The 10,483-nt window shown below is 36.6% G+C and overlaps 1 protein-coding gene across 1 annotated transcript in view; it reads left to right on the top strand.

Annotated features, from left to right (window-relative positions):
- Positions 1 to 8,020, top strand: part of mthfr (methylenetetrahydrofolate reductase (NAD(P)H)) — a 20,416-nt gene extending 12,396 nt beyond the window's left edge. The window contains exons 7-12 of the mRNA XM_016294971.1: positions 1,683 to 1,817; positions 1,903 to 2,083; positions 2,626 to 2,808; positions 6,070 to 6,171; positions 6,252 to 6,371; positions 6,567 to 8,020. Coding sequence (XP_016150457.1) covers positions 1,683 to 1,817; positions 1,903 to 2,083; positions 2,626 to 2,808; positions 6,070 to 6,171; positions 6,252 to 6,371; positions 6,567 to 6,785 — 940 coding nt within the window. The 3' untranslated portion in view covers positions 6,786 to 8,020. The remainder of the gene's footprint in view (positions 1 to 1,682; positions 1,818 to 1,902; positions 2,084 to 2,625; positions 2,809 to 6,069; positions 6,172 to 6,251; positions 6,372 to 6,566) is intronic.
- Positions 8,021 to 10,483: the final 2,463 nt, after the last annotated feature.

Genomic DNA, 10,483 nt, shown 5'->3' with positions numbered 1-10,483 from the left:
TAATGGAGCGAACAGCAATCAAGATCATGCAACAGAAGTGCGCGCTCTCACTCTCTCTCTCTCTCTCTCTCTCTCGCTCTCCTTACCGTCAAATAGCTTTAGTAACTTGTGCATTGTTTTACTTACTTTTGACATATCTGACCGAACTACAAACTTTCCAGTGAATATTGAATGTTTAACATTATATTAATTACTTGCATGTACTTCATAGACATCCTTAATCTCTAATAACTCCATTCTACTCTCTGTTGTTCTGTTTTCAGTGTTTCTTTTTCTGGACACAGCTCTATTCACACGCTGTTTGGTATTGGGGCATTTTTACGAGTACGAGTACAGGAGCGCAGTATCAGCCCGTGCATCCCTAAAATCCATTGACTACATCCTGCTGCACATTGGCGACAGAATAGTACATGCCCACATGCAACATAGTTGTAACTTTAATGCCCTGGGATAATAAAGAAGAGGCTGTGCATTACAGTGATTTTACCATGGTTATAAGGGCTATAAGGCACGACACAAAGGCTCATGTTAAATCACTGTAACCGGGGCCTCAAGTTCTGTATTGCTTTTATGTAATAGGGCTTTATGATGAACGGGACAGAATCATGGAATCCTGACATAAAAACGGAATTATTGTATAACATGGAATTTGGCAAATTTTGGATGAGTAAATCAAAAAGTAGTGCTGTACCATTTTTCAAATCTCAATATGGACAAGTGTCTATTAATAATAAATAAAAAAACGACATACTTTCAGTTAAGTAGATATGCTTTTTGATTACTAAAATTGTATTTAACCATTAGAACAGAATCCAGAAAAGTTACAAATGAAAAAAAAAAAACGAATCCAAAAGAATAAAATGGAAAGAATTTTTAAAAAATGGGTAATTTGGAAAAAAAAATATATTTCATAGGGCCCTAATACCCTAATATAACAGCACCAGCAATATATTATAAGACACTAATATACAGTGGGTACGGAAAGTATTCAGACCCCCTTAAATTTTTCACTCTTTGTTATATTGCAGCCATTTGCTAAAATCATTTAAGTTAATTTTTTTTCCTCATTAATGTATATATATATATATATATATATATATATATATATATATACTTTTTTTTTTTTGTGGAATTATAATTACAATAAATCTTTTTTTATTTTTTTTTATTTTATGGTCAAGTAATGTAGTTTATTAGTCTAATTGTACATTTTATTGTAGGTAGTAGGTGTTAATGTGCAATCACACCTGTGCAGATATTGGTTATTTTACAACAATTAAGCACCCTCTCCCAAATTTTCGTTATCATAATGCAAAAAATAAATCAATAGAAAAAAAAAAGAAAGAAGTAAAAGTCATAACTATATTGTGAGACATTTTGAGTTCTAGGGCTCTGAATATTTGTATACTCATTTATTTAGTAAAAATGAAATGTAATACATAGATTTTTTTTTTCAATTTAATATTTGAACACTTAATATATTAAATGCTTAATTATTCTGAAAACTATGTCATGATAAAAAAATAAATAAATAAAGGCCAAGAAGGTTAACGTTTAAAAAAAAGACATAATTAAGCGAAATATATTAAATTATTTTGATTTTTGGGGTAAAATATGGCCTGGAAGTGCTTTTGACAGGCTTCATGAGAGTCACCTCTTTGCATTAATCTTGCTACCTTTAGGCGACCTCTGCCCTGGGCCGTCAGCGCTCATCCGAAGCGTAAGGTAGAAGACGTCAGGCCAATCTTCTGGGCTTCCCGACCCAAAAGCTATATCTACAGGACGCAAGACTGGGATGATTTCCCCAACGGAAGATGGTACATACATTTAAATGTTTCTAGTCTGAGTTTTATGTTTGGGTAGTTAGAGAAAAGTGAAGGACCGTGTTTGCCATCTTGTCAGGGGTAACTCCTCGTCACCAGCTTTTGGTGAGCTGACAGACTACTACCTGTTCTACCTGAAGAGTAAGTCTCCCAAAGAGGCCCTCCTGCAGATGTGGGGTGAGGAACTTATGAACGAAGGGAGTGTGTATGAAGTCTTCACCAACTACATCACTGGCCAAACCAATCCCAGTGGACACAAGGTAGAGTCACACAGCCAATGTCAGAATACAGCCATGCACAGCTGGACTGTATGAGGGTATGAATAAGAGCAGAGTGCTGCTAACTGTGCTAGGTGTATTTGTGTAGGCACAGGCGATTTATGTGAAGGAACATCGAGTAATACACAAATACAGAGCACAGCATGAACCAGAAGTCAAGACGAGGAAGAACTTATGAAGGCGTGTTGTTTGGATCAACACAAAGGAAGCTAATTATTTGTGGTTGCCAAACGATGTCACAACTAGGCACATTTTGCACATTAATATTGAATTCAACTGATGTGCAGAGGTCTGTTTATCAGCAAACGTGATTCATTCATTCAGACCGCTTAACTTAGTGATTGATATCGGGATGTGACGAGACTTTCAACTAGCATAAATTGACTGAACAATGATATACAGTTTCCGTGATGTAATATTTTGATCATACTGCCCCATTCATGTCATCAATATTCGTGTCCTGTATGTGTCCTAAATAATTTATATACAAACACTACTCCATTATTGCTTTCTGCTCTGCGTAGGTCATGTGTCTGCCGTGGAACGATGATCCTTTGGCTCCAGAGACCAACCTGCTGAAGGATGAGTTGGAGAAGGTGAACCGCAGGGGGATTCTGACCATTAACTCTCAACCCAACATTAACGGCAAACCCTCATCCGACCCCATTGTGGGCTGGGGCCCTGCGGGGGGATACGTCTTTCAAAAGGTCAGCAAAAATATGCAACAGCGCTATGAGAATAGGTCACTCGAAAATGAAAAGCCAGGCATATTTTATTCTGTGCGATGAAAAAAAAAAAAGATGTTTTCAAGAAAGAGCGAGCGAACTGCTTTTTCCATAAAATGAAAGGTGAACGAGGACTGGGTTTGTTGAGCTCAAAAAATGACCATATGACTTGTGTGTTGTATTCTGAAGTCTTCTGATAGTTTTGTGTGAGGAACAAACTGAAATGTAAAGTGCCCCTATTATGCCTTTTCGAATATTACCTTTCATGCAGTGTGTCATGTAGCTGTATGTGAACATAAACTATCTGCAAAGTTGTGAAGCCGACAGTGCGCGATAAAGTTATTGTCTATCAAAAAAAAGTCGGCTCGTAATCGCCTAAACGAGTCATCAAGAATTCGAATCTTATTATGTTACGGCTCTACGTCACAAAGTAACACATTTGCATGCCCACGTTTTACGTCGCCAACTTGCCCGTCCACAAACAGTAAAACTTCCAAACCTGTTTTAGGAGACTCATAAAACAATATTAACAACCTTAAAAAGGCATAATAGGGGCACTTTAAGTCTTACTGCTGTAAATCTTCTTTTCCACTCTAAAATGTTTAATTCTAGACAAAAACATAAACGTGTTTCATTGTAATCACTTTTTCATGGTTATTATCGTTAACTAAAACTAAAACCATGAAAATGTTCTTGTTACTTGAAATTAAATAAACATTAACTGAAATAAAAAATAAAATGTTTTAATTAATTTAGTATGTTTAAGGAATGGAATAACTAAAATGTATAAAACTGTTTAGACAAACACTAATAAAAATGACAAAAATTTTGGGTAAAATTAAAATACAAAAAAATTCTAACATTCAAAATACTAATAAATACTATGTTATATTATAGTATTACTAAATCTACTATATAATACTAAATACTAATGGTATATTAACAATACTAAACTGACATGAAAGAAGCAAAGATGTTTGTCACTGACATGAAACTGTGTGCGATGTACCATGTTTCATTGGATTCCTCACACAAAGCATCATGACTTCAGAGGACTTTGAATGGAGCACAGAGATCATATCGTGGACTAAATCTATTTCTCTTGTCCGTTTTGCGCGGCAGCTATGGTACAACATGATGGGGAATAAATGCAGAAGGAATTTTTTATTTTGGTTAACTACAACTAAAACCGAAAAAAAATCATTAATTGAAAAAAAAAATAATAATAAATAAATATATATATATATATATATATATATATATATATATATATATATATATATATTAAAAAAAACTTTTTCAGCTAGTTGACAAGGAAACTTTTCCTTTAGTTAAATTTTAAGTACTAAAATAACAACAACAACAAAAGTAAATTAAAAACTAAAACTTAAAAACTATTTAAAATAGAAAATATACAAAACAAACTATAATCGAATATTAATGATACTAAAAAACTGCTGCAATGATGCTGTCAGTAAATTTATAGTATTAATTTGTAGAGTACATCAGATCTACAGTGGTGTGAAAAAGTGTTGGCTCCATTCCTGATTTCTTATTTTTTTGCATGTTTGTCACACTTTAATGTTTCAGATCATCAAACAAATTTAAATATTAGTCAAAGATAACACAAGTGAACACAACATGCAGTTTTTAAATGAAGGTTTTTATTATTAAGGGAAAACAAAATCCAAAACTACATGGCCCTGTGTGAAGAAGTGTTTGCCCCCCTGTTAAAACTGTGGTTTATCACACCTGAGTTCAATTTCTCTAGCCACACCCAGGCCTGATTACTGCCACACCTGTTCGCAATCAAGAAATCTCTTAAATAGGACCTGCCTGACAAAGTGAAGTAGACCAAAAGATCCTCAAAAGCTAGACATCATGCCGAGATCCAAAGAAATTCAGAAACAAATGAGAAAGAAAGTAATTGAGATCTATCAGTGTGGAAAAGGTTATAAAGCCATTTCTAAAGCTTTGGGACTCCAGCGAACCACAGTGAGAGCCATTATTCACAAATGGCAACAACATGGAACAGTGGAGAACCTTCCCAGGAGTGGCCGGCCGACCAAAATTACACAAGCAACAATTAAGCACAGCGACGACTCCTCCAAGAGGTCACAAAAGACCCCAAAACAACATCCAAAGAACTGCAGGCCTCACTTCAGTTAAGGTCAGTGTTCATGACTCCAAAAATGGCAAAAATGGTCTGCATGGCAGAGTTCCAAGACGAAAACCGCTGCTGAGCAAAAAGAACAAAGGCTAGTCTCAGTTTTGCCAGAAAACATCTTGATGATCCCCAAGACTTTTGGGAAAATACTCTGTGGACTGACGAGACAAAAGTTGAACTTTTTGGAAGGTGTGTGTCCCATTACGTCTGGCGTAAAAGTAACACTGCATTTCAGAAAAAGAACATCAAACCAACAGTAAAATATGGTGGTGGTAGTGTGAAGGTCTGGGGCTGTTTTGCTGCTTCAGGACCTGGAAGACTTGCGGTGATAAATGGAACCATGAATTCTGCTGTTTACCAAAAAATCCTGAAGGAGAATGTCCGGCCATCTGTTCAAGTTGAAGCGAACTTGGGTTCTGCAGCAGGACAATGATCCAAAACACACCAGCAAGTCCACCTCTGAATGGCTGAAGAAAAACAAAATGAAGACTTTGGAGTGGCCTAGTCAAAGTCCTGACCTGAATCCTATTGAAATGCTGTGGCATGACCTTAAAAAGGAGGTTCATGCTCGAAAACCCTCCAATGTGGCTGAATTACAACAATTCTGCATAGATGAGTGGACCAAAATTCCTCCACAGCGCTGTAACAGACTCATTGCAAGTTATCGCAAACGCTTGATTGCAGTTGTTGCTGCTAAGGGTGGCCCAACCAGTTATTAGGTTTAGGGGGCAAACACTTTTTCACACAGGGCCATGTAGTTTTGGATTTTGTTTTCCCTTAATAATAAAAACCTTCATTTAAAAACTGCATGTTGTGTTATCTTTTACTAATATTTAAATTTGTTTGATGATCCGAAACATTAAAGTGTGACAAACATGCAAAAAAATAAGAAATCAGGAAGGGGGCCAACACTTTTTCACACCACTGCATTTCTGCTTGTGATACTGTGGGAACTGTGCACTTGGTCATTTGTGGCTTTATTTTGGGGTTTATTATCTTTTAGGTTTATTTAAGATTGACTTAGTTTTGGAAATGATTCCCTCAGCTTCTTTATTTTTACCTCTTGAAATCAACAGGCTTACCTGGAGTTTTTCACGTCCAGCGAAAATGTCACTGCGCTTCTGCAAGTGCTGAAGAAGTATGAACCTCGTGTGAACTACCATATAGTCAACGTTCAGGTAAAACACCAGCACTCCCTACAAGAACCATGGTAGAATCCCCAGTTCTTAACATTTTAACTATTTTCTCTTCTTTATAGGGCAAGAATATTACGAATGCCCATGAAATGCAGCCCAACGCTGTGACATGGGGCATATTCCCCGGCAGAGAGATCATTCAGCCCACCGTCGTGGATCCAGTCAGCTTTATGTACTGGAAGGTGATGCTTTTTCCACCTAGTAACCACCTTAGCAACCACTAAGCAATGCAAAATTATTAGGTCTTGTTTAAACGGCTTGCAAATCCTCATTGACCTCACATTTGTACACTGTCACAGGCGTTCACTCACTGTTATTGTCTCGGTGATAAGATAAACTAGACTCAAAACCGCCATCGTGTCTGTCTGTTCCCACAGGACGAGGCTTTTGCGCTGTGGATTGAACAGTGGGCGAAGCTATACGAGGACGAGTCTCCCTCACGCATGATCATTCAGTACATCCACGACAACTACTTCCTCGTCAACCTGGTGGACAACGACTTCCCGCTCGACAGCTGTCTGTGGCAGGTGATCGAAGACATGTTCGCGCTCCTGGACTCCCCTCGAGAAACTCAGGAGGAGGGAAGTCAGTTGTAGCATCGCAGAACTCAAAAGTCTGCCTGCGCTGCTATTGAGAGTCTCGACGCACACGCAACGCACATACAGTGTTTTAAGTCAGTTTCAGAGCTTAATTTGTCATTACTCCCAATGCATAGGGAAAAAAAATCATGACAAACGTAACACTACATAAGATGATTCACCTTAATCTTTAAAGGGACTTGTGTTTGCAGTTTGGGTGCCATTTTCTTATATTTTTATCCTACATTAACTATTTATAGACAGTATTTTGGATATTGCATGTTCAATATATGATTGTCGAAGTCAAACGTGTGGACACAAAATACGGTATATGGCTACTGTATTTCACTCGGACTTTATAGGTGAATCTTATAAAAACATGTCACATCCAATGTCAAACAGGTCATATTTCTATGCAAAATCAAGAAGAGAGAAAAAAAAAAAAAATTTTGTTTAAAGGGATAGTTCACCCAGAAATGAAACTTCTCTCATTTACTCACCCTTATGTTGTTTCAACCCATATGACTTACATGTATCTTCAGAACACACATGAAGATATTTTTTGTTCTCTCGGTTTTTTTGTCGATCCGTTGAAAGTCCATGCAACCAAAATTTTTAAGCTTCCAAAAGTGCATAAAGACATTGTAACAAACAAAAGGAGCATTCCAAGTGCTCTGAAGAGATATGCTCACTTTATATGATGAACAGATTAAATTTATGCTTCTTCTTTTACATGTAATTTACATTGAAGCTCAAACATGCATGTTTAATGTGCAAAAACAGTGAGGTTTGTTCTCACGTGTCACACAAATACGTTTCTGCTTCTGCAAGAACCAGTGAGGTTAGTTCCTGCACGTTTCCAGCAAGTATGGTCAATGTGCTCCATGTATGTGCGCTGATCAATGTTTATATATGAATAAAAGCCTAAATTAAATCCGCTCATATTAAAAGATGCATAATAAGATGAATTAAAATGCTTGATTCATTAAGATTATTGTCACAATGTACTTTTAGAAGTTTGAAGGTTTTGCATGCATTGACTTTAAACAGATTTTATGGATTTGGAACAACATGAGGCGAGTAAATGCGGGTGATTATTTTGGGTGAACTATCTCTTTAAAGATTTTGAAACATTCCCCTTTTCCTGACAGTTAATAACATTTTCACTCTAAATTGTGACCCTGGCGCATAAAACCTTAAGTCTTAAGTCGCTGGGGTATATTTGTAGCAATAGCCAAAAAAAACATTGTATGGGTCAAAATTATAGATTTTTCTTTTATACCAAAAATCATTAGGATATTAAGTAAAGATCATGTTCCATGAAGATATTTTGTAAATTTCCTACCGTAAATATATCAAAACTTAATTTCTGATTAGTAATATGCATTGCTAAGAACTTCATTTGGACAACTTTAAAAGCGATTATTATTAATATTATAGTTAATATTTCGATTTTTTTGCACCCTCAGATTACAGATTTTCAAATAGTTGTATCTCGACCAAATATTGTCCTATCCTAACAAACCATACATCAATGATCAGCTTATTTATTCAGCGTTCAGATGATATATAAATCTCAATTTCGAAAAATTTACCCTTATGACAGGTTTTGTGGTCCAGGGTCACAATTCTCATTCCCTAAATGCATCTGGATGTTTAACAACAACCATGATATATAAATAATTTACAATTTAAGTTTTAAAGAACTTTTCCATGTTACAGTAAAGAGAATTGGGAGTGAACGTGTTCGTTTTTAATGAAAACAAATACTAGAATACTACAGTGAATACTAGAGGAGTAACTGGTTTGTAACGGTTGTAATGTGGATTATTATGGATGTAAACTTTTGATTTTTTTATTATTTTTTTTTTTTGAGTGGTCTGACCGTTTTTGTTCTGCTGGCGATAGAAAGCTCAATAAACAAACGCTCCTCCCCCTGTGCTAACATGCCCACGTTTGACATTATCACTGAATTATTTGTTTGCTTGTGATTCACAACATTTATATTTGGAGTTCACCTACATCTCAAAGTCCATGGCTCTGTTGGACGCGCTGCGGTTGATAATGGTGAAGGATTGGTGCGCTGCCATCAGCAGATGTTACGTTAAACCTGAAGTTACTTCAACAGCTGCACACATTCGAATCCACGTGCGGCATCACACCAAACATCACACTTGTTGGAAGGAAGCCAACAGTATGAACTTGACCTTGTTTTTGCTTGAACAGACATGTGCAATCTTCATTGCTTAAACATGGTTATTAAACGTTCATTTATATGTGATTTTTTTTTTCCTTAAAGGGGTCATATGATGCTGCTAAAAAGAACATTATTTGGTGTAATGAAATGTTTATGCGGTTTAAGGTTCAAAACATTATTTTCCACATACTGTACATTATTGTTTCTCCTCTATGCCCCGCCTTTCTGAAACGCGTCGATTTTTACAAAGCTCATCAGTCATGAAAACGCGAGGTGTGCTGTGATTGGCCAGCTATCCAGTGCGTTGTGATTGGCCGAATACCTCACGCGTGTGATGGAAATGTTATGGCCCTTACCATACTGTGATGCCCTGTCCCAAAACAAAAACAATAAAACCCATTAAAAACTAAGCATTTTAATTACTGATTATAATGACTTATACTGTCTTTTTACACTCTGCCTTATACTCTGCCTTATACACACTTATACTGTGTTGTGTATCGTGCCGCGTAAACATAAAACCATGTCTGCATTTGTGATCGGAGAAACGACAAACAACAAGCGCTACTCTACACTGCTCAAAACTCACGTTTGAATCATCAGTGGCAAATTCTTTAAATATAAAAAACTTACTTGCAGTCTGTGAGTCAGAAGCGCCAGGCAAAGTTGGAACTGCCCCACTTCTCCGCTTCGTCCACGGTGAAAGCCGATCCGGTGATCCACAGCACGAAGTTTATGTATTTCCTCAGCGACCAGCACGGATCAGCTCTAGGCATGATGAAGCGGATATCGTCCTCTTTTGGAAGACCAAACAAAGTAGTTTCGCTTTCACAACGAAACACACTGCGCCTTCACGACATGGCGGCGGCGGCAGCAACAATACTACAGCGAGAATAAAAGTTACGCCTTCTTTCTTTGCGTGAACATTTGGGCGGCGTTATGCAAATCTTCCCACATAGTGATGTAGACATGTGGGGGTGTGTTAGAACGAGCCGTTTTAGGTAGGTGTGGTTGACTCTTAACTTTTATAAAGAATATCTCTTTGGATTTGAGACTTTAGTCTTTGCAACTTTAGGGATCTTATCTATGCACGAACAGCTTGTAACTTTTAAATTGCATCATATGACCCCTTTAAGAATTGTGTGCAGTTTGTTTTTTGAAATGAAAGTCTCATTTTCTCTGTATACGTGTAAGAATCCATTACACCTCTGGGTGCTTTTAAGCTATCTGCATTCAAACATTTTTTAGTTTTGAACAGTTTATTCAGCTGTTGCACTCGTATTCTGCAATAAATATTTTCAAGAAAAAATCTGCCCTTCAAACTTCAGAGCATTTTTGCTATTAATAAACAAGTATGATTAATGTGTCAGGAATAATTGCAATGTTATTTTGTTGTCATATTGTTAACTTGCCTGGAAAAATTGGGTTATTTTTAAACTGATTCCCAGGTGTGTAAATATCATAGAAAACAAAGTAAATAATAAAAATATCTATAGCAAAGTGTAAAAATAAGGTGTTC

This window comes from Sinocyclocheilus grahami, unplaced genomic scaffold (genome assembly GCF_001515645.1).
Source record: "Sinocyclocheilus grahami isolate Dianchi unplaced genomic scaffold, SAMN03320097.WGS_v1.1 scaffold327.1, whole genome shotgun sequence".
Classification (NCBI taxonomy): domain Eukaryota; kingdom Metazoa; phylum Chordata; class Actinopteri; order Cypriniformes; family Cyprinidae; genus Sinocyclocheilus; species Sinocyclocheilus grahami.
Note: the sequence above shows the minus strand (reverse complement) of the source record. Positions and strands in the feature narration are given on the sequence as shown.